Genomic DNA, 24,935 nt, shown 5'->3' on the forward strand with positions numbered 1-24,935 from the left:
CATTAACAAGCCAAACGTATTTTAAATCACTTCTTCATATTTTCAGTACTGCAGAGCAAACAAATAAACAACAGTGACTCTATGTCTCTAACCGCTCCACCATCTGAACAGAGTAAGCATGGCTTATTCTAGTCTCTAAAGGAGAAAGTTCTGCTCAACTTTTTATATTCACAAATGTCAGTGATTTAAGCTTAAGAAATAAAAAATGTAAATTAGACATTGTAACATACAAAACGAACTTAGCTTTGACAAGCTAAGCAGAGATTTTTATGGAGAGCCTAGTCATACACATACAGAACACATTTTAGCTTTCAAATATATTTTAAAAAAATGTGTAATTCGAAGCTGTACCGCAGTCATAATGAAAAATTCTTTACAATTACAATTTTGACTTATGGAACAATGGACACCCCCATATCGTATTGTATCAGGTAATTACGAACTGCCAAGGAGTAAGAAAGCACAACCCAAGAAGAATCAATGTAACCCCCACAGTGTGTACCGTAATTCAGTACCTCATTTCTCAAGTACCTCCTATCAAACCATTCATTCTCATTTCCTAGGCACAGACAAAAAAAGAAAAAAAAAACCCAACAGAGTTAATCAAACCTTTTCATGACAGAGACAGCTTCTCAGAGCACATACCCAGGTTTGGAAGTTGAGGAGGAGGAAAAAGGAAAAGGCGGGGGGGATATCAGAAAGTGAATGGCAGCTCGTTCAATGAAAGCTTGTAGCCGCTTTCAAACCATGAGTGCCATGAGTTCACCTAAAGGGGCTGGGAGTGGGGGGACTGTTCTGCAGCGGGGCTGGGCAGGATCGTGGAGCCTGGCTTAGGAACACGATGCTTTGCGAGGGACACTTCCTGCAGGGGTCGGATAACAGGCAGCCCAGCAGCGGGGAGGCGTTTCTCCGGCCGGGGAGATGCTGGGGCTGAGAAGCAAGCGTGTGTACTCCCGTGTGCTGCACGGCCGGGCCTCCCGCGCTGTTCTGCCCACGGACTGCGATCGCCCAGCCGGGCAGGAGCCAGCCCCTGCGGGGGACACGCAGCATCTCCCGGCCCAGCCAGCCCGAGCGCTCCCAGACCCCACTGCTGCGCCTCTCTCCCCCGGCGGCGGCGGCGGCTCGGCTCGGGCTGGCGAGCGGGGGTCTCGGAGGCGCCCTGGCAGCTGCCCCAGCGCGCTGGCCCCGCCGGGGGAGGATGGGCTGGGACAGAGCGCGCCCCCTGCCCCTCCCCCGGCGGGCTGTGTGCGTGTGAGCGCGGGGGGCTCCGGCTGCACTGGGGGGAGGAGCTGATGAGCAGGGACGCGAGGAGAAGCCCCCAGAGCCGGAGCCGCGGCGGATTCGGTGGCCGTGGAAGCCCCGCCCGCTCCCGGAGCCGGGGGCCGTCCTACCCCCCTCGCCTTCCACCCCCTCGGCTCCAGCCGCTCCGCAGAAGGAGCGGGGCTGGCTGGCGCGCTCGCTCGCTCGCTCCCACTCCCTGTCTCTCTCTCCCTCTCTCCCAAACACACGCACCAGGCTCTCCCTCGCTCGCCCATGCAGACAGCAGCCGGAGCGGCGGAAGATGGCTGACTCCACAGGGCATCACCCACCCTCCAGCCCGCCTGCATCCCCGACCCTCCCCGCGCCGCTCTCGCCTCCGACCCTCCCTCACGCCAGCTTCCACCGCTGAGCCAGCGACCCCCGCCCAGCCCCGCCGCCCTCCCCACTTCTGCTTCCCAGCCCCCCCACGACACCAGCAGCCATTTCATCTCCACCAGCCAGACACAAAAAATGGCAGAAATGGAGAAAGAAGGGAGACCTCCCGAAAATAAAAGAAGCAGGAAGCCGGCTCACCCGGTGAAAAGGGAAATCAACGAGGAGATGAAGGTATGTGCCTGCGAGGGGGAAGGGGGACGCCTCTGCCCCCCCCCCCCCCCAGTCCTCCACCGGGCAGGGCAGTGAAATAAGAAAGGATCTCTTGTCATTTTTTTTGGTAGGATGCACTGAATGTGTCTCAGCTCCGCCTCCTGGGCTGAAAACAGAGCCGAATTCACAGGCTGCAAAGCCAGCTCATTGACCGCCTTTGATTGCTTGATATATATTTTTTAAACTCTCCCTCCTTCGGTTTTTTAAGCTCCTTGGGTGCATTTTCTATTACAATCCTCGCAGGTTAACTGGAAAGCTGTGAAGTTAGGGGAGGAGGGAGGGCTTTTTCAACACTGGCTTTCTCTCCTTTTTCAGTAGCCAGCTGCAACCGTGTAATTAAAATGTCAAAGTGAAATGTTATGGTCTGAGCTGCACATCATTTTTGGGCTTAGAGACAGGGACTCTCTTTTCTCCCCCCTCTCTTCTTCCTTGCCTCCTCCTCTGTTCTACACGCCTCACTTCACAGTTAATCAAAGCAGCATAGGTGTTGTTGAAAGAGAGCTGTCCGAGGGGCTCTTGTTGATAGGAGTCTATTTATTGTTTGGAGTCTATTCCTATCTGATAGGAAACTGTGCCAGTCCAGCTGTGTTCCAGAGGTAGCGCTGGAGGCTGTTCCTCCAGCTGTTAGAATGGGAGCGATTGCACAAAAACACATTTCAGGACTTCTTTTAGCATTAGGTCGCAGGTCTAGGTTGGACTGGTCCTATTTTGTGCCTTTATTTTCCAAGTTTATTCCCTGACCTGTATTTATTTTATACCTCTGATGTATTTTCTCCATGAGTCATACACAACTAGCACGTATTGCAGGACTTCAGCTGAACTTACTTTTTAAAAATGCAAATATAAATTAAAACAGTGCAGTTTATATAATTTATATATATATATATATATATATATATGATAAAACTACCATTATTTAATGTAAATGGATAATTTATACTAAAACAGAAAGTCATTGGAATATTGCTGCAAAAATGTCATTATAGATGTCATTATATATATATATATATATATATATATATATATATATATATATATATATATAACATACCTATTAACAGGACATTTTATAATATAGCATTGTTTTTCATCCAGTATTAAAGGGGAATGCTGTATACAATTCCTCCCCCACACCCCCCAAACTTCATTACTAATTTGACTAGACATTCTTTACTGGTTAAGGTAGGCATTCTCTTTTCCATGTTGTCTGTGTACTGAGTGAGTGTGTTTCACCAGAACTGGAACTGTGGACTTGGGTACTATTAGTGGTATGAACAAAATAAGGGCTAACTGAGAGTTGCCACTGATATCCAGGGCAAACCACTCTCGATTCCACCCCCAGAGAGCATTATTGTTTCTTTGAGAGATTTGTGACACTTCCTATTTTTGGATGGGACTTTCTAAAGCCTGTGGATAGTAACAGTAATTGCTCATCATAATCACATAGTTTTGGGAGCTGCACAAATCTATCACATTTTAAAACACCACTTAATGCGATATATATGGAGTGCAGTTTTTAAGTTTCATAGGTTCTAGAATTACAAATTAGTTAATTTTAATCAAAACATGTGAAATGTTATCCTGGCTGGATATAAAGGCTGACTGTGCTGGATCCTCTGGGTTTGTTTTGTTTACTTTGGCTGCAGGCACACTCAGCGGTTTGGGAGATAGTTGTTCTTCTACAGTATAACAGATGTTTGTCTGAAATGGTGAGGAAGAAACAAAAACAACATTGTGTGAAGGAGAAAAAATACACAATTTTAAACTATTGCTTTGGTATTAAGGATTGGAATTAACCTTGATGTAGAGTTTCTCTTTTGTAATCATTTTTACTGTTTAACATTACAAACCTTAGGATTTTAACTGTATTAATAATTAAATCACAAGTTATATGCTGATATGATTGGAATTTAGAAGAGATTTCATTTTTTTTCTGAGCTGGGGTAAGGTAAATGTTGGCAGTAGCTTTCACAAAGCACAAGATCACCTAGTAGTGCCAATTATGCTATTGAGCTAGGAGACCGCATTTTTTAGTAAGAGCAGTTGGTTCTTATAATAATCTAACTATAATAAAAGAAAAAACTTAAAAAGTTTGCATATTTGTGCTGTTTAGAATGTTAAGAACTGTGGGAGGGTTCATGCGTTTCCTGATATATTTTTGCATTTAATAAAAATCTGTTCTAGGTTCTTTTTTCATAAACCTGAAGAGTACAGTGACATATATTGGTTACACTGTATAAAATGTGTGTAACAAAATGTCATATGGAGCACAATGTGCCCTTTTGTAGGTTCATATCTATAATGTTCAAACAGCCTGACTGTTTCCCTTCATCTGAACTGCTTTCATCTGGACCAGTGTAAAATAAGCTCTGGTAAGTAATCACGGCAGAGCAGAAAGAAAGGAATGTATACAGCAATAGACAGCCTAAGCTGTAAAAACTGTAACCTGAGTACCAGCAGCAGATCAGATATCATGGCTTCAAGGTAGGGGAAATGAAAGAGATGAAGGGGAGGAAAAGACGAGAGAGGGAATGGAAAAGTCAGCTTGGAAAGTGAAGGAGTAGTAGGAGGGCCCCCTCAGGGAAATTTGGCTCAGGGATTAGGGAATTTTATCATGGTGTACAGTGACCTACTCAAGTTTCAGCCCACGTTGGATCAAATTGCTTCCCTTTGCTAGCAGAAAGAAAAAGTACTGGTGTATATGTGATTTTTTTTCTTTGGGTAATAAAAAGGCCATTGGTACAAGTGTCTATTTTAAGTTCAGCAAATGCAAGGCACTATGAATGAGCAATAAAATTACCTCATCACAAAGACTTCCTTCATGATTTGCTGTTTGATATAGTTACATATTTACTCAAGAATGATTACTAAACCCAAACTGCTCGGTTTTCGTAGGTTGCATCAGTAATGTCACTTCCAGCTCAGTTTTAATATGATTGGAAACTTGTGTTGCTTGCTGTTTCATTATGCCAGATATTAAGTTACATTTTTGTTATCCCTATCCCAATGTACATGATGGTTGTAACAAATTTAAATTTGATACAACATCGTATGCAAAAAAAACCATGACTCTGCATAGTTTCCCTATGTTACGTTTCAATTAAAAATATTCAGATAGAAGTGTTTTGTTTCACTGTGACCTTCACAGTCTCTCTCTTTTCCCTAATTTATTTTTATGTCCTTCTTTCTTATATTCTCTTCCCCCCCTCAGATTATACTTTCTACTTATCTTCAGAGATGTGTGTTCATATGCCAACTAGAAAAACAACAAATTGTTATTCTGAAACTAAGTCAGTGTCATTTATCACTTTGGTACTTTTCAGTGACTATTATGAATAATACAACATGTATTCTATTCAGGAATATAATGTAATCAAGGCAATCTGACACTTTTAATAACTAGTTTAATTGTTACAGCCTAATCAATACAATAGTCTAAAGACTTGGTACAGCTCTATACCTCATTCCTTCCCCCCCTCTCCACATATTCCCTCTACCCACACTTACTTTATTGTGCTATACTATTGGGGATAGCAGGAAAACTTAAGATTGTGAAAAAGGTGATTTGAAATATATTTTGTTAAATTTGCTAGAATAAATTAATGTGATTGCATCAAGCATAGTGTGCTGGAAGCTCTGGTAAACAAACAAGACTTAATTTATCTACGTGTTTAGATTCTTTGTCAATTGCACAGTTAGCGATTAATCTGTGTTATAATTTCACAGAGCTGCCTCCATGTGCCCTAGGAGTTTACCATCTATAAATATTCTCAATAAGTAATTTGTACCTAAAATTGGGCTTCATTCCTGATGCCTAGCACTTAAGACATCTGTTATAGTTTAACAGTAAACTCATCAAAAGATTCTTCAATTTAGTTTTTTTAATATTCCCCGTATTTAAAAGGATCACTGTCAAAATGTAACAGACACTGCAGCATTGACTGCATTTGAAATGAGCCAGATAAGTGTAAATATTAAAAAGATCCCAGGGAAACTCCTCCCTTCTCTCCTGAAAAGCAAAAATGTGTTTGTAAAAGTAAAATCAGATAGCCTTTATCAATTGTACTATTCCAGGTCACTGTTACTATACCGTTTTCATGGAAGTAGATTTATGAGATATCTACAGAGTGAATTGTATTATCTGCATGAGAAACCTGCACCTATCCTCTTTAATGGAGTAAGAGGTCTGTGTATTAACTGTTTATACAAATGAGGTTGATAAAGCCCACCTTACAACACTAATAAAGGGGTGGCTGAGTGAGAAAAAAGGAAATTAAAGAAAGGTCAGGAAAATTTACTTATTGACAGCAACACTACTTATTGACAGCATAATATTCAAAATGGTGGCAATGCAAATGAGCAGAGAAAATGTGGACTGGAAAAAAGTGATCAAGTTCATGTGGTGAATATGCCCACATTTTAATTTTCTTTATATACCTGAGGTGAATCCTCAGTGCTGTATATCTGGTGGGTCACTCATGCAAGGAAATGGAATGGAGCCACTCTGCTTCCTCCAAAATGTGAAATAAACATTCAACAGTAAAACCTAGAAGAAAATTAGTCTGACAGACTCATTCTCTTTTGTGTTTCCTGCCTCTGTCTTTGCCAGGCCTCACTCTATGAAGCCAGGCCTGCCCCTGTGAATAAGGTTCATAGAGAAGGAGAGAAAATAGAGAGAAAATTGAAGGAAAAAACACCATTTTGTTTTAAAATATATCCATTAGTAAAAATTTGGGAAAACTCTCCTCTGTGAAGTAAGGTCAAACCTTAGGTATGTGATTACAGTGAAATGAATCCTGTAAAGGGAATCAATGTTAATGGAGATAAGATTTCTGTTGCCTCATATCATTAGTCTCATAAAAGAAATCACAGATAGTCAGATCCACAAAATCTTCTTCCCTCATCCTATGAATGAGAAGTAAATTCACTTCAAATTACAATCTAACATAATGATCCAGTTTTTCAAAGTGGGAGATAGGAGGGTATTTATGTTTTTGTCAAGAATAAAGAAATGATCCTGTTAGAACATGCAATCAAACCACACTGCAGAATTGCAGTATGTGGCTTGGGACTCACAGGGGGGCAAAAAAGAAGATATGTATATTAGGAGCTGAAAACTTTAGGGTATTGTTATTACATAACCAAGGGCCTCTGCAATACTACAGCATTTTAAGGCCAATTTCTTTGGCAAAGAGGAGTCTGTTGCAAATCTTAGTAAATTCCATGGCAGTTAAGCAGATGTGATAGCACACAGCTGCACACCTGCATTGTCAGCTAACATAATCCAGGAGATTTCACTTTAGCCATTCTGTGAGATTTAAGTGATTCTTTCAATGCACTAGGAACTACAGCTCAAGAGATTATCAACAACTTGGGATAATAGATATATGGAGTAGGCCATGACAAAAAAAAATGAGCATTGTCTAGTGGTCTGAGTATGGAGTCAGGAGTTCTGAGTTCTTACTCTCAGCTCTGTCACTGATTTATTGCGTGACCATGGGTATTAGTCAGCCACCTTGTACCTCAATTTACCCATATGTGAAATGAATATAATCATGATTCCCTACCTCACTGGGGTTTTGTGAAGTGTAAGACCCCAGTCTTGCAATCAGATCTGCTAGCACAGTGATCTGCACCAGTGCAGAGCTCCAGTGGGGTTCAATAGGCCTCCATATAGTCTTTGGGGTCCATGCTAATATTGCATAATAGGGACCCAATTGATTATTGGATGACATCCTGGTGTGGAGGACCTGCCTGAGGCCCTCTGGAGTACTCCAGCCTTACAGTGGGGCTATACAGTTGGGATTGCTGGCAGAGCAACAAAGCAAAGGGCCTCTGCTCCCCTCCCACCCCCCACCAGAAGGTAGGTCTCTGTCCTGCTTTGACATAGATCAGTGTGGAGATTATCAATTGAATGGGTTGGGAGAGAGGCCCCTGTATCTATTATATATAGATCCAGTGGCCCTATCACCCTGCACAAATGGGATAGAAGCTCTGTTTCCACTGTTTGGCCCATAGACTGAAGTAGCAACCATTGGTGCATCTCCAGAGACTCATCCTGAGTGGAGGATGGATTTTATCTCCACTACCTCTTACCCACCATACTGCATCGGGATAAAGTCTGATTATACAGCCTTTATTATGGCATCATAATATTTAGAATATCTCTTTGAGAACCTCAGATGAATGTGTTACAGGAGTGCAAAGCATTATAATTTAAACACTACAGGTCACAGAAAACCACCACAAGATACAGCTATGCATTATGTACCCAGGCCCATATTGTTGTGTTTGTGCATAAGAACAGCCATACTGGGTCAGACCAATGGTCCATCTAGCCCAGTATCCTATCTTCTGACAGTAGCCAATGCCAGGTACTTTAGAGAGAATTAACAGAATAGGCAATCTTCGAGTGATCCATCCCGTCATCCACTACCAGCTTCTGGCAATCAAAGGCTAGGGATCCCCAGAGCATGAGGTTGCATCCCTGACTGTTTTGGCTAATAGCCATTGATGGATCTATCCTCCATGAACATATCTAATTCTTTTTTGAAACCTGTTACAATTTTGGCTTTCCTAACATCCCCTGGCAACGACTTCCACAGGTTGACTGTGCATTGTTTGAATACTTCCTTTTGTTTGTTTTAAACCTGCTGCCTAATAGTTTCATTGGGTGATCCCTGTTTCTTGTGTTGTGTGAAGAAGTAAATAACATTTCCTTATTCACTTTCTCTACACTAGTCACGATTTTATAGACCTCTACCATATCTCCTCTTAGTCCTCTCTTTTCCAAGCTGAAAAGTCCCAATCTTTTTTAAACTCTCCTTATTAATCTCTACCCTTAATCATTTTTGTTGACCTTCCCTGTAGCTTTTTCAATTCTAACATATCATTTATGAGATGGGGTGATCAGAACTGCATGCAGTACTCAAGGTGTGGGTATACCATGAATTTATATAGTGGCATTATGATATTTTCTGTCTTCTTATCTATTCCTTTCCTAATGGTTCCTAAAATTCTGTTAGTGCTTTTGTCTACCACTGCACATGATTGAGTGGATGTTTCAGAGAACTAGCCACAATGACTCCAAGATCTCTTTCCTGAATGGTAACAACTAATTTAGACCCCAGCATTTTGTACGTGTACTTGGGATTATGTTTTCCAAAGTGCATTACATTGCATTGATCAACATTGAATTTAATCTGCCATTTTGTTGCCCAGTCATCCAGTGAAGCATTCAAAGGTTTGGCACTCACCATAACCCAGATTTTACTATATTGACTTTTCAGCCTTCCGTTGGGCAGGTGTCTCTGAGGACACAACTCAGGCTTAACATGGGCAAAACTGAGCTCTTGATTCTTCCCCAAAACCTTCCCTCTTGCTCCTTTCTTAGTCACTGTCACTCACTCAGGCCTATAAACAAGGTGCTATCTTTGATTCAGCCCTCTTTCTAGACCCACACATCCAACTGTGTCTACATCTTGCTGCTGCAGCAAAAATAATCTTTGTGGCTCATCACTTTGACCATGTTACCCACCTTATTGCATCCCTCCACTGACTCCCCCTTCTCTATTACATCAAGCAGAAACTACCTGTCTTCACTTTTAAGGCCCATTGTGCTCTATACTCACCTTAACTATAATTTCTTATTTGCTATAGAGACGTAAGACCCCCACATTTGCTTCACCATTGATTGCCCATTTGTCAGATTTTCAGAAGAGTACCCCCATGCTAGCCCTGTAAAATCCACAAGGTCACTACATTATCCTTGTTTACATTTCTCCTTAAAACCCACCCATATCATGCCTACAGAACACTTGACAATGATTAGGCAACTGCTGTGCTGTGATTGCTGATTATTCATAACTCTCTTTTTGTTCCCTTGTGCTCTGTTTGTCACGTGCACACCATCTTAAACTTTATTATTATGGTTATTACTTATCTGTATTACTGTAGCCCTTAGAACCATGGACCAGGACCCCATTGTGGTAGGTGCTCTAAAAACAGAACACAAAGACATAGTTTGTAAGCTCTTTGGGGAGTCTAAGATAAGAAACAACAGATGGATACAAGCAGACGAGGGAATACAAGGAAATAATGAGACAATATTGGTCAGCATGATCGACAGTGGTGTCAGCACACCTGCAGTCTAGCCATGGTCAATTTTTTTTGCAGCCATCATGGAAAAATAGAACCTTAAGAAAAGATTTGAAGAAGGATAATGAGGTGCTTTGTGACTAATTATGGGGACCTCCTTCCAGGAGGGGCAGCATGGCAAAAAACAAGCAGGTGCTTCCAAACTTTGACTGTAAGCTTTTTGAGGCAGGGACCGCATAGCACAATGGAGCCCTGGTCATTAGGTGCTACAACAATACTAATATTAAAATATAATAATCAAAATAAATAAGATGAATTAATTTTGAGTTGTTTTTAATTAAAGGGACTTTAAAAATAATATTTTTAAAAGATTCTTCACTCAGGTTGCCAGTAACATAGGACAAAATCCTACTTCCATTCAAATTAATAGCAAAAGAACAGTTGACTTCACTAGAAATAGGATCAGGCCTTTGGCTGTATTAAAATTAATAGAATTTTAAAATCAGATTTACTTTTCACCATGTTGCTGTACTTTTTGCACTTCACTCAGCTTGGAGACTAGGCTGGTTCAATTTGTCTAGAGTTACTTAACCTTTGTGACAATGTGGGCCATTACTGTCATCTTGGCTGGATCCTAAAGGCTGCAACTAATTTGTATATAGATTTATATGCATTTTAAAGGTAAAGAATAAATGCCTACAGCCTGTGATAAGCTGCCAAAATCTTAACAATGGGTTCCCTCCTCACCCCATGAGGGGGTTGTTGCCCACCCCCGCCTCCCAGAACTCCTGCCCCATCCAACCCCCCCGCGTTCCTTGATGCCCCCCCCAGGACCCCTGCCCCATCCACCCCTGTCCCCTGTCCCCTGACTGCCCCCAGAACCGGGCAGGAGGGTCTTGTGGGCCACCGTAGTGGGTGCCCACCCCTAAGAGGCACGTGCTGGGGGGCGAGGTGGGGAGTCCCGGAGGTGCTTACCTGGGGCAGCTCCCAGGAAGCATCTGATAGGTCCCTCTGGCTCCTAGGGGTGGGGGAGCATAGCTGGGGGGGAGCAGGGGGAGCTGCTGCTCCCCCACTGATCACATCAAAAGTGGTGCCTTAGGCACCGACTCCCTGGGTGCGCTGGGGCTGGAGCGCCCATGGGGAAAATTTGGTGGCAGAGGTGAAAGGCAGAGGTGAAAATTTGGTGGCAGAGGCCACTCCCTGTGGCCGGCCCCCTCTCCCCCCCCCGGGTTACCTGCTGCGGCGTGGGCAGCCCTCCTCATGCCCCCCCGCCCCAGCTCACCTCCGCCTCCCTGAGCCTGAGCAGGAAGCCGTCACCTGCTTCTCAGCCCACCCCGGCTTCCCGCCGAACAGCTGATTCGCGGGAAGCCGGGGGGGGCGGGTGGAGAAGCAGAGCCAGGCGGTGCGTTCAGGGGAGGAGGCGGAGGTGGAGCAGAGGTGATCTGGGGCCGGGGGTGGGGCAGGGAGCTGCCGGTGGGTGCACTGCCTACGGTGCCACTTTTGGCCAGTTAAATTTAGAACTGGTTCTAAAAGGGCTTCTAAATTTAACAACCGGTTCTAGTGAACCAGTGCGAACTGGCTGCAGCTCACCACTGCCTACAGCCTTTATTTACATATTCCCTGACAAGTGATTAGAAATTACAGTACTCAAAGGTTGAGTTAGTCAACAAAGCATCCACTGGAGCTACTGAAGTTAATTGTGGTTTAAGTTAGGATAGAGTTTGGCATCTGGATTCTATCCTGTTAGGTTAGTCTTTCAGGGCTGTGTTTCCATAGCTGCAGTGTAGGAAACCAATGGAAGGCTGCATTTGCAAGGCTATACTTCAGATCAGGATCCATGGACCCAGTCAGTTCTGAGGCTACATTTTGAGCAAACTTGGTTTATTTAGGTTTCAGAGTAACAGCCGTGTTAGTCTGTATTCGCAAAAAGAAAAGGAGTACTTGTGGCACCTTAGAGACTAACCAATTTATTTGAGCATAAGCTTTCGTGAGCTACAGCTCACTTCATCGGATGAAGTGAGCTACGGATGAAGTGAGCTCTAGCTCACGAAAGCTTATGCTCAAATAAATTGGTTAGTCTCTAAGGTGCCACAAGTACTCCTTTTCTTTTTGGTTTATTTAGTTTCACTTTCAGTTTCTAGTCAATTTCATTTTCTGGTTCTCATGCCCTAGCATAATACTGCTGTTTTGGGAATTTCAACATTTCAGGGAAGTTTAATTTTAAAAAAAGTTTTTATTGTGATTTTATTCAATCTGCTGCTTACACACCTTCAGGATCAGTAATTTATTTCAGTTGAAATGGCTGTAGTATAGTGAGATTGATTGCTGGGACAGAAATCTTTGGTTTTTCTGCTGTAATGTTAAATATTTTATGATAGCATGAGACAAACTTTTGTGAATAATATATTCTAAAAACATAACTGACTTCCAATTCCTGAGCAAAAATCATAAACAATCCTCTTTTTTCCTTATTTTCTTTAAATTACAATAAAATAAAGGCCTTTCATAAATATGTGTATCACTGAGATTTAAATGTATTATATTATGTACTAGATTTGAAAAATGAACATTAGTCTGGAGGAGGTGGAACCAATCTGGCAGTTCATGGTACACTGCAAATAGAATTCGATTTATGCATTCATCTCTTCGTTCCAAATGATTATTGATTACATAAATAAGTAGGCAATTCTTCTCTTTCAGAACTTTGCAGAAAACACTATGAATGAGCTCCTTGGCTGGTATGGTTATGATAAGGTTGAACTGAAAGATGGAGAAGATATTGAATTCAGGAACTACTCTGCAGATGGGGAGAGCCGGCAGCACATTTCTGTTCTCAAAGGTAATGACATTTAATGTTCCTTTGTTCATGCAAAGAAGGATTAACTATCTCAACCTGCCAGAATTGGCTTGCACGGAGATTCATGTTTTGTTGCTTATTCTGCAGCTGATTTAAATATACATCTCTTACAGTGCCTTCCAGTAAGCAGAAAGCAATAGAATACAAGTCGCACAACATTTAACAACATAGCAGCTAATATGCTTTTACTAATGTATCTCCAACAGTAACATTTTTTGAGCCAATTGAAACTCATGCACCCAAGATTCCAAGGAGCTGCCAACAAATTAAAAAAAAAAAAGAAAAGAAAAGAAATGTGGAAATGTTTTCTTAGCAGTCTGGGTCTAATGAACCGTCCTTCTGACAAAATTGTTGGGCTGAGGCTTTTGATAAGGTCAGATGTTGAACTAGAATGTTCAGAATGTATGAAAGACCCATGAGTAGTATTTATAAAGGTTTACTTAATAATGTTTTTTATTTTAATATATTATTTCCTGAAAGTGTATTAGAAAGGCTTAAGGGGTGGAGCTTGTTTGGGGTCAGCATATCTGGTCCTTCATGTACTGTATATGAATTTGTTCAAAATCTAAACAATGGGATTCAGTCTTTTTGTTCAGCAGTTCAGTTGCTACCTTTTGACTCTTCAGCCACACCAGATGGATAGGGAATTGCAATCACAGTGAAAAGAAGAACATTTCTTCAGAGTAAAAGAGTAGAAAATTGCTGGATCTTGACTTATCCAACAAGAATTTCTCAAAGCTGAGGTAAAAGAGGAAATTACAGAGGCTTTGCACTGTTGAACTGCAACATTTTGCTGCATATATGGCCACCAGTCTCTGGGGTTTCTTTATGGTGGCATGCAGCAGCATTGTATTCAGTGGGTGTTGATATGAATACTGGCACCAAAGAGCCCAATACTGGAGGAGAGGGTGCTAGATAAAAGGTGGAAAAAGTAGAGGTAAGATAAAACAATTTAATTGTATAGACATTAAATGTTTGCAGCCATTAGTTGTATACTGTTATTGATACAGTAATTAGTATTTGTATTCCATTTAAAATGCAATATGTGTAAGCCACCTTTAAAATAACTTGTTCCTATGCTCCAAGGTATTTTATTTTCTTCTGACATTTTAATAAACTAACCTTACATGGGATTCTCTGCAGCCACGATCTATGAGGAATCACGTTTGTGGCACATTTTAAGAATAAGTCTGCATAATATTTTGCTCACCATGTAAAATAGATAGGATCATGTGTATCGTTATTAACACATGATACAAGTCATATGTTTTATAGTACAAACAAAGATGGTGAATACCTGTGCCAGGTAGAAATCTATGGGCTTACAGAATCTGTAGGGGAAAAAAGTACTTCGCTTTTGTTGTGAGAAGAGGAAGAGCTGGTATTAAATCCTGTTCCTTAGTGAGTTAAAGTACAGCAGAGAAATGCCTGTAAATAAGAGTTCAGGTGTGGTTTTGTATTAAAGAATTACAATTATAACAACATTTAGCAAATATTTTTCTAAAATTTCAATTTTTTTGTTATTTTCTTTATCTTCTTTTCCGTTATTACTAGTTATTGGAGAGGAATAAGAGGTTCTCTTATTTAATCAGTCTACTCCTTTTGCATAATTCATCCGCTGACACCACAATCCAGTGTGTGACGACATAATTCACTGCCATGAAAATAACTGATATCAAAGACCGTGGAGTGTGATGTCACTGAATAAATCGTGCATACTTAGGCCATGTAAAAGAAAGGGAGCCTGATTTTTAAAAACCTTACAACAAAGTTTAATGCAGTTTTTGACAAAATATTGAAATTTTGCTGGAGCGTGGTAGTGGCTTTTGAAGGAGAAAATATTCTCATTTTTATTATTTGTTCTTTGTGTTGTAGAAACACAATTACATGAACAGATTTGTGAAAATATGTAGGGGCACCTAAGCAACGCTTCTGCCAAGCTGTATGATTTGTTCTTTTTCTTTTACAGAAAATTCTTTGCCAAAACCAAAATTACCTGAGGACAGTGTTATTTCACCATACAATATAAACACAAGCTATCCAGGGCTTGCCACAGGAAATGGACTTTCAGACTCACCAGCAGGGTCAAAGGATCATGGGAATGTACCCATTATTGTACCATTAATTCCACCACCTTTCATAAAGCCACCAGCAGGTAAATCACATAACAAACATTTCAAAGAATTATAACTATCATAGATAGCTATTCTGACCTTGTTAGATTGTGGCTCATTTGTAAAAGGTTAAGTTTAATTTTTTTGAAAGGCTGTCACAGTAGACTTGTAAGGATCCGTAGGTAGGAAGCAGCAGAGTGACTTTATTTGCTAGTATTATTGTAACATTGTCAGTATCATAGCGGGCAAAATTATGTACCTATTTATACTGCTTGTGAAACTCTGGATGTTGAATTATACTGTCTCAGCAATTCAACAATATCTGTTTTAAACAAATGATTTTCTTGTATGAAAAAAGTCTTTACATAAATTGATGGAAGATGATTAGATGATAAACAAGGTACACAAAGCATACAAGTAAACAAACAAACAGTCAAATCAATATCACATGTCCTCGTATCAGGCTAACAAGCTCATCCCAGGAAGACTATCTCAGTTCTCATTGAAATTCTGGACCATTGTCCTTTGGGTTTTGTATATGATGTAAACTCTACCCCAAGAGATTGTACTGAAATGTTTTAAGAATTCTATGAAATTCTTACCTGGAGCAATTTTTCCATCATGATATTTCTCAGTTAGTTTGAAAAATTATTTATTCCACACTGTATGCTGTTTACCATTATCTGCTAAAATAACTGTTGTGGCTATACTAGTATATATAATTGCTGTTATTATTTACTGTTGAGCACACTGCAATAGTTGGTGAATTTATATAGCAGCAGGCTCAATCCTGCTTCCATTGAAGTTACTGGGAGTGTTGTTGAACTTGGTTAACTTCACTGGGGCTAGAACTGGACCTAGAATGTACTAAATATATATTAGAAAAATCACTATTCCTCTATTAGAGAATTCAGGAACGTGGTGATGTATTTAATTATTAAAGTCCCAGTCATGCAATGGATTCCTGCACCCATACAGAGCCCCACTGACACTGGGCAGAGCAGCTTGCAGGATCAGGGGCCAAGTGTGGAATGGCCTTCTCTACACTTCAACACATTTACAAAAGTTGAATTTAAAAATCCATAATACATAATCTATTTTTGTGTTTAATATTTTATTTGGCTGAAAGCTGATTGTTGGATTCCTGAATTATTTTTTTGCCATTTCATTTTCAGTATTAGAGGATATTTTAATATTTGAAAAAATTTCAAACATATCACTAAATCTATTCTCCTTGCCGAAAATTTTCCATATATTTTGTACCATTATTGCTAATTACCACAGCTGTTTGGGCCCGCTCCTTCAGCCTTTGCACAGCAAAATCTCACCCATATGGGCTGAATCTTAAAATGGGGTTAATCTGCCCTTGAACATTTAAACAAGGGCTTGGTATTTCCCAAGCTATCTTCTCTTCCAGTTTGATTCAAGACTGAAGTCATAATGCTGAATTTGTGGCAACACTATTATGTTATTCTAACATAGGGCTATGGCATGAATTGTTCATGCTGTCATAATCAATGAATTTAAATAACAGCAATCAGGCAGGAAAAGATTGACTATGCCGTAGAAAAACAAATAACCTCAACTGTAGCAATGGGGACACAGGAAAATATTGGCCAAGCAGATTTATTTCTGCGCTTCCCCCATCCACTTACCAAGTATGTTCAGTATTAGAGTCCACCAATAAAACTGGCCTTCAAAGTATTTTTTTACATTTGTTCCTCCCACCATGCTTTTGGTACTTTATGATGTATAAATAAGATCTGAAGGTTGGGTTTTTGTTTAAGGTATTTTCTCACTTTTTGTTGTACCTTTTTTGCCTTAGAAATATTATGATGTCAAGTCTGATCTTTCATGTTCCTGTTTGAGAACTTTTGATTGTCTTGCAGAAGTGTATCGTGAGCTCTTACACAATCTGAAGGGGCTGGAGTATTGAATATGTAACAAAGTTATCTTTTCCCCCAAGTGTTCACTATGCAATAAATATGATTTTTTTTTTCAAACCAAATGAAAACCCAAAGAGTTTTAAATAGCCTGCCCAAATTCACCTCACCTCTCAGCTGTTCAACTTTTAATATTAACTTAATAAAATACTAGGGTGCTTTTAAAAATTTTACCCCAGGTACAAGTGTGCATGTACAAAACTGAAAAATTATAGAACACTAGCTGATCAAATATTAACAGCTCCCATTTAAAGGCTCTCACCCCTTACAATAAACACCTCTGAGAAGGCCTGAGAAGACATGTGGGCCTTATCCGGTGTATTGAAGAAGGGCAACAGTCCTGGGATATGGCAGATTGGTGTGGGAAATTAATTCCCGAGTTGATGGCCCTTCACTGAGAATACTCTTCCCCGAGACATTTAATTCTAGACACTATTACCAAGAATACCCCAGCTGACCTGATCTGCTGTGGAAGCATGTTAGAAAAGAAACAGACTCAGCCAGCACCCTAATCATATACGGCTTTGTAGATCAACATCAAGAACTTAAATTGCACCTGGAAGCAAACAGGAAGTGAGTGCAGTCTTGAGAGAAGTGGTGCAATATGCTTCTTGAGGCTAATGTCCCCAAACAGGTGGGTAGCTGCATTTTGCACCACCTGCAGCTTCTGAATGATGATTCAAGTTAGTCCCAAGTACAGCATATTGAAACAACATGATACCAATACTAAAATTACTTCTTCCTAGCCTTAGAAAAATGTTGTGTTCCACAGAGCAATGTAAAAGGAAAAGAGAATTTATTTCTACACAATAACAAATGATGTCAAAATAACAAAGAACAAGGAATAGCAGCCAGCAACATTACAGAAAAAGAATAATATTTGTACTGGAACCATGATGCTAGTATATAATATACTAACCTGTATTCTGCAGCCTTTAGTCACACACTGAATAGTATTTTCTCACTTTCAGCTAATAGGATTATTCACATGAGTAGGGGTTGCAGAGTCTGGCCCCAAAATGCACAAGAGAACACATTTCCTTCCCACTGGCTCTACACTTGTAGAGATTTCACTGTTTCAGGTACTCTAGTCACACCAGATATTCTCTTTGGCTCTCTCCCTCTCCAGGTTCTCACAGTGGGGAGCATGAACTCTCTGTGCCTCTGTAGGGCTGATGGAGTTCTAAACACCCGATGCTTCTTCTGTGGGCCACTCGGAACAGCTTGAGGATCCCAGTTGTGTCTCACCCCAAATTGTTCCACTACAGCCAAACACAACCAAGTCCTATTACTCTGCCATTGCTTCAATCTAGAATTTAGCTTATAGGTGCCAGAGTTGCATCCTTGAGTGCTTTTTGCTGTCACTTATTGTCATTTACAGCATTCCTTGTACATCTAAAACTTCCTTTGACTCTCAATCTAAAGGGTAGTGCCTTTCGACAGTTCTTCGACTGCAGCTCCTCATTCTCTCAGATATGGAATTCTGGCCAAGTAAAGAACCATCACTTTAGTTGTGTGTATATGTTGACAACATCAACATTTCCCATTAGATTATGTGCTCAGTTTCGATCCAATCCCAAACCCATTGAATTCTGTAGGAACCTTTCCACTGACTTCAATGGACATTGGATTGGATCCTTATTGCCTGGCCTCATGGTCCAAATGGAGGTACAGAGATGCCCCACCCTAAAGGGAGCTTTTGGAACACAGTTGTTCCACAAGAAAAGGGGAACATTGCCACTGTGCCACCCCTTGTATTGGGTGCAGTGTGTGCTACCAACCAGTCCACGTGGGGCCAGCTATGTGAGGGAGGGGAGCAGAGTCTTGGCCCTTTCGGGAGGGGGTGCAGCAGCAGGGCAGTAGAAGGACTGCCGTTGTGCCTGGGGCATGCATAGAGGTGCAGGGAATAATGTTCCTTCCCTCACCCTCTTCTCTATGCCTCTGGTTTACAGAATAAATCAGTTATTTTAAGTAGCTTTGACTCTGCTCAAACAATAGCTGGCTCCCTGCTATGCTGCACTGAGTGGGGAAGCAGTCATTAAGGGGAGCAGTGAAAGGGAAGGAGGACTGCTTCTGAGCTGACCTAGCATCCAAAGGGCAAAAATACAAGGATAAAATGATCTCCTATTCACCCCCCACCCCCACAACAATAATTTGTATTTTTTTGGGAGGGATCTTAAGTCCTCCAAGCCCTAGAACAGTGCCAGCTCTGTTCCTCTGCACCTCATTTCTTCACTTGGTAATTTCAAAATTATAAGGACTGCTGTTGCACTGAAAGGTTTGCAACAATCAAGGCATTTTTTAAAAAAAAGTGATGTATAATGTCTGACGCTACAAAACTGTTATTACTGTTATTGGGGCCCAAAAAATACCAGAGTGAAGGAGGTAAGGTCTCCTGAGGCCAAACAAAAGCATTTCTAATATCTGGGTCCTGTAAAGTAAGCATGTTTAGATTTTGGAAGTGACATTAAATCAGATTATAAAACTGTATGTTTGAAAAAAAGTCAAGAAAACTTGGAACAAGGAAATGTTATGTTTGAATGCTAAGATGAATAATTAAGAGAGGTATTTTCGAAAGAAATGAGCTATATTATTTATCAGAGCTGGATATTTGAATGGAAGTTTACAATTTTGTTACAAGTACAAGTGCACTTAGATAACTCATTCTCATTATTATTATAACGGAGTACCATCAGTGTGCAATGCATAAAAGTAGATATTAGTTCTAGCCCTAAGGACTCTTTAGAAGTGTGTGCTGTAAAAATGATCAAGATTCAAATGCTGTAGGAAGAATTTAGAAGTCTGGGATGAATTTTAAAATGCTTTCTATCCAGGGTTTATAAACTTGGTTGTAAAATTAACTCCAAGATTACCTATCTAAATTCCCCATGGTCCCATTGCTGTATTCCCAATCCTTCTGTCCTTATTCAGGCACAGCTCAATAGCAGTTTTGCTTAAATAACAGCGGCAGGACTAGCCCTAATGTTATATACTGAGGTGGTTTCAATTTTAGTGTACTCTGGCTCCCATGTCATTATTTTTCAACTCTTATTCCTTCTTCTGATTTCATTTGACACTGATCTGAGTAATGTTTTACTATTTTTCCTATTGCAGGTTTAACTTTCTAACAAGTCCACAACCATGATTCTTCTTGTGCTTACTACTTGACTTCGTCTCCTCTTGTTTTCTTTGTTTGAAATTATTGTAGTCTATTAATCTATTTTCTTCTCTGTATGACTGAAGGGAATTAACCAAAGGCTTCTCTGGACTCCTGAGACTGATCGAGAAAGGTTGCAAAATGACTCAGTGTCTCTGAAAATTGTGTGTGTATTTGGAAGGGCTGTGTTGATGGAGTTTGTTAGGCTATTTTGTCCAGTGGGCCAACACTGGACATTTGTACCTGCCTGCTACCATTGCTGGTTTTCACCTCCTTTGTATTTGACAACTAATATTCCTTTAGTGTGTACAGGCATCCTGTTCCCACTTGAATTTTTGCACCATTTCCATGTGGTACATATGTACTGTCCAGTAGTATCAATGTAGCTTTTATAAGTGTCTATTTGTTATTTATCCACATTCATTTTTTCAGATACAATTATCTAGCTTTCAGTGATAATAGGTTGTTTTTATGTTGTTTTAACATGCCATTGGTTACCAGTCTTCTCTAATTCCAGCACCATGTCAATGCTTTTTGCTCTCTTTGGACAGCAGAGTGTTTTTCCTTTGTGCCAGAAAGAAAATGGTAAAGTCCACACATGCACTGTAATAGCATGTGATGAATAAGAAGGGAGTTCCCACACTCCTTTTGTAATCTGTGCCTGTGTGCTTGCATGCTTAAAACCTGCCCACATGCCAGTATACATTTGTATTATGCATTCAGTTCTTATTGAGCTATATATGAAAATATGCCTCGTAACTCAGGCATAGAAAATAGAGAGAAGCAGTGGTTTCCCAAAACAACTTTTAAAAGAACTGGGACACTCCATTTTACCATTTTTTTTTACCATTTTGCCTACTTCAAGAGATTGACTTTCAAAAGGAAACATTATAGAGTCACTGTAGTGATTACACAGCTACAGTTGTAACAAGCTTTCCATTACAAGCCATTTCTCTGATTTCCCTCTCATAACTGTTTTATAAAGCTGCTTTCAACACCTGAAATTTGTCAAGCATGTCACCCAGTCACAGGGTCAGTGCTTAGATATGGTGGTGATGGATGTCCTAGAAAAACCTCCAGATTTTTTTTTTTTAAATTGAGGTTAGTCAGACAAGACATTTTAAACATATGAGTGTGCAAAATTATTTTGGAGGAGTCTGACTTGGGAATATTTTATCCCAAAAGCTGCTTGGTATGGAAAATCCAAATTGGTTTTATTTGCTTATCCTCAATGGAAAGCTAGTGTTTTTGGATTGAAGAACTCCAAAATTAATCATTATGTAAATTCTGGCAGGCCCCAGTACAGCTAATAAAGTTTGATTTTAACACTTTAGATGCTAGAGAATCTAAGATTTCATTCTTTAAAAAAATAAGTTTTTGTCCTTTTCATTGCAAAAAATAGTCTTGAAAAGGGGTAAAAAGGTTGACTGTGTGCCCCAGTGAATTAAATAAAATTCATGGTTCTCTCCCAGCCAGGGGCTAATAGGATGCAGCAGGAGATCACTTGTGCTCATTAAATGTAGTTAGGCTCCAAATTCCTTTAAAGGGCAAGCCTCTGGCTTGTAGGTGGAGCATTGAGGAGAGAAAGAATAGGAAAACAGAGAAAAGGAAGGTTTCAGAGTAGCAGGTGTTAGTCTGTATCCGCAAAAAGAAAAGGAGGACTTGTGGCACCTTAGACTAACAAATTTATTTGAGCATAAACTTTCGTGAACTACAGCTCACTTCATCGGATGCATTCAATGGAAAATACTGTGGGGAGATTTATATACACAGAGAACATGAAACAATGGGTGTTACCATACACACTGTAAGGAGAGTGATCAGGTAAATAAATCTCCCCATTGTATTTTCCACTGAATGCATCCGATGAAGTGAGCTGTAGCTCATGAAACTTATGCTCAAATAAATTTGTTAGTCTCTAAGGTGCCACAAGTCCTCCTTTTCTTTTTAGAGAAAAGGAAAGTAGGCACTGCTACTGAAAGGCTTGAGTGGGAAAGAGCCTGGAAGGCTAGGAAACAGGTCTGAAGAGAGGGACTCAGGAAGGACAGGGAATGCCAAAGTTCATGGCTCCCCTCCTATTCTTCCCATTGGTTTCTCTGAAGATGTAGCTCTTTCTGTACCAGATCACAGGTACAGTTTCCCCATACCATTTCATGCAGGTGTAAACCTTTCAGTGCTGGAGCACAGATACCACTTCTGTAGTTTACTCAGTCCCTGCAGATGTAACCTTTTAAGTTCCAGGTCCAAAACATTACTTCTCCAGACATAACCCTTTCAGTGCCAGAACTGCATAGCCCTAGCCAGTTTAGAAACTCTTCTTGCAAAACAGTTCAGGTTAAAAGAATTTACAATCTCACTAGGCTGTAAATTCCCCAGGCTGAATGGAGTTCAAGGAGTTTATGAAATGAAATCCTTTGGACCTATAGGTGCGGGAACTAGGTGTGCTGGGGGGTGCTGGAGCACCCCCAGGTTTTACACAGGGTCCCAGCTGCCGACTCCGTTCCTGGGGCTCCATTTCTGGCCCGGGGCCCACCCCCAGCTGTGGCCCCAGCCTCAGCTACCTTACCCCTGGCCAGGTCCCTCCCTCCCGGAGACATGGCCCTGCTCCCGGCCCCAGCTTGGGGGGGTTGGTGGGGCAGACAGGGTAAGGGGGCTGGCTTTCAGCACCCCCACTATTAAAAGTGTTCCAGCGCCAATGTTTGGACCACCTGCACAGAGCTCATTGCAGGATCAGGGCCATTAACTGCATTTAGTTTCCCAAAACTCTTGAAACTAGAGTTAGGGTTGTAAGTGCAGATCGGATAACTTAAAATAACATTATTAGAATGTTGTAGTCATAAACTGTGAATAAAACGAGCAGGATTTAGCACCAGAATCTTAGGGAATTCATCCTGCTAATACAATAGGCCTTGCTTGTTTGCCTGGATTATGGGTCAGAGCTATAAAGAAAGGATTTACTCTTATTATTCTTGGTTACTTTCTGTTCCTTCCCCCCCACCCCACATATTATGACTACTGTATATAGAACAGGGATTCGCCAAAACTGCTACTTGGTGGCTTTAAGAAGGACAATTTTCGATAGCTCCTTCACATTGGTTTGAAGGGAAAAACAAAACCAACCAATACAAAATCCCCAACACCATTCTGCTTAATTAAGACCTAAAGTGCAAACTTTTGATGCTTAATTGAAGCATGCTCTAGCCTGATGCATATTTAGTTATTATAATATGATAATTTTATCTTGTTGTACAAACTGCTCCCTTTGGGAACATGATTTAACACTGAAAACATACTGAGCTTATTGCATTGTTCATTATGAAAAATACGGAGGCTAAGAACCATAAAGAGATGTATATAAGCACTATATGTGCAGCAGTTGCAGGGAGCACTCTTTCAGCACCTAATGGCATAACCCAGGGGCAGAAAAACACAAGATTGGAACTCCCAGAATAACTTTTCTGAAGAGCTGAGATCTCACTAAAATAGAGGCTGGAAATTCAGATCTCGAGCAGTAAATGAAATAAATGTGTGGTTCTAATACCTGGTGTGTTTATAGAAAACATCCGTGTGGATGTTCTGCTGAAAACTCACTTGTTACTACTTACTTTGTGCTAAGTCTTGCTTGTCTGATGCCTGTGAATACTGTCATTACCTTTGATAAATGTTGAGTGTAAAGTATAGTGGTATTGCTCAGCACCTCTAAAGAGGTGCTAAACACCTGGCAGGAATGGACCCCACGGGAGTAATACAGAGTTGGCAAAACAATCGAAGAGTTTCCAAAATTAACTTTATCTTTGTCTTACCAACTGTAAAATATGATGATATGAAGGCCATATCTGCACTACGGACGTTACTATCATACCTGTGTCAGTCAGGGGTGCTCTGAGGTGTGATTCCTGACCAACAGAGCTGTACTCACAAAAGCCACAAGCGTAGATGCAGTCATGCTGGCAAAATTGTGGTTTTGCTAGGATAGCATATTTTGCACAAGTGGTCTGAAATAAACGAGACTGATACAAAATGCAGTTTTGACAGCATACATTGTGTCCATACGAGGAGCACTTTGTCAGTATAATATACTGGTATAGTTACACTGGAAAAATGCTCATTGTAGACCTGGCCTAATGTAATCATATAAAAGAATCTTGGAAAAGATTGAGGGTAGACAAGCCTCCTGAACATGTTCAGTTTTAGAGTCCCTTCTTTTCTGCGTTCTTGCTGTAAACTCTTGTCACTGAGTGTGCTAGATACTATATATTGATACATTTTTCTAACAGAAGGGCAAGTATCTGGTAAATATAATTCTGAAGAATTTAGTCTTAGTATGAAATGAAGGTCTGTGAAAAAGTTATGGGAATCTTGACTTCTATGGAAGACTTAAACTACAGTTTTTGGAGCATTCCAGTTTCTTTTTAGAATAAGACAAAAAAAACCAAACAACCAAACTCTGTTTCTTACTATACAAAACCTTAATTGATATTTTTTGGTTTATTTCTCAGTGCCTTTGGTTTATAATTACAGAAGTGGCTGAACTATTAGCTGTTTTAAAAGTTGTACTCTACTTGTTCAACCATTAAGGTTAATATACTGTCATGTAAGGTTCCTATTAAATATTTTCACAAGCTCAATACAGTCTTGTAACTAAAGAAGAAGAAGAAGAAAATATGTGCACAAATCAGGAACTTTAATCTGGCCCCCAGCTTTCATCCACATATCCTGCCACATAAGCCACAGCACTTGGCTCTGCACCTGTCCTGATTTTATCCTGTGTACCTTTATCTGTCAGCCCTATTCGCTCAAAGCTAAAGAAATACATTGTTTTAGAACCGAGATTCTCTGACTGTGGTCTGTGGCCCACCCAT

The 24,935-nt window shown here is 40.5% G+C and overlaps 1 protein-coding gene across 2 annotated transcripts in view; it reads left to right on the forward strand.

Moving 5' to 3' along the window:
• The first annotated feature begins 1,155 nt into the window (after positions 1-1,155).
• Positions 1,156-24,935, forward strand: part of SOBP (sine oculis binding protein homolog) — a 135,941-nt gene continuing 112,161 nt past the window's right edge. The window contains exons 1-3 of one of the 2 annotated variants that reach the window (XM_073336934.1): positions 1,156-1,866; positions 12,703-12,841; positions 14,829-15,014. In XM_073336934.1, the coding sequence (XP_073193035.1) occupies positions 1,771-1,866; positions 12,703-12,841; positions 14,829-15,014 (421 nt within the window). In that variant the 5' untranslated portion in view covers positions 1,156-1,770. The remainder of the gene's footprint in view (positions 1,867-12,702; positions 12,842-14,828; positions 15,015-24,935) is intronic. The other variant, XM_073336933.1, reaches the window with a different exon arrangement.

The sequence above is a fragment of the Lepidochelys kempii genome, chromosome 3, assembly GCF_965140265.1.
Source record: "Lepidochelys kempii isolate rLepKem1 chromosome 3, rLepKem1.hap2, whole genome shotgun sequence".
NCBI classification, from domain to species: Eukaryota; Metazoa; Chordata; order Testudines; family Cheloniidae; genus Lepidochelys; species Lepidochelys kempii.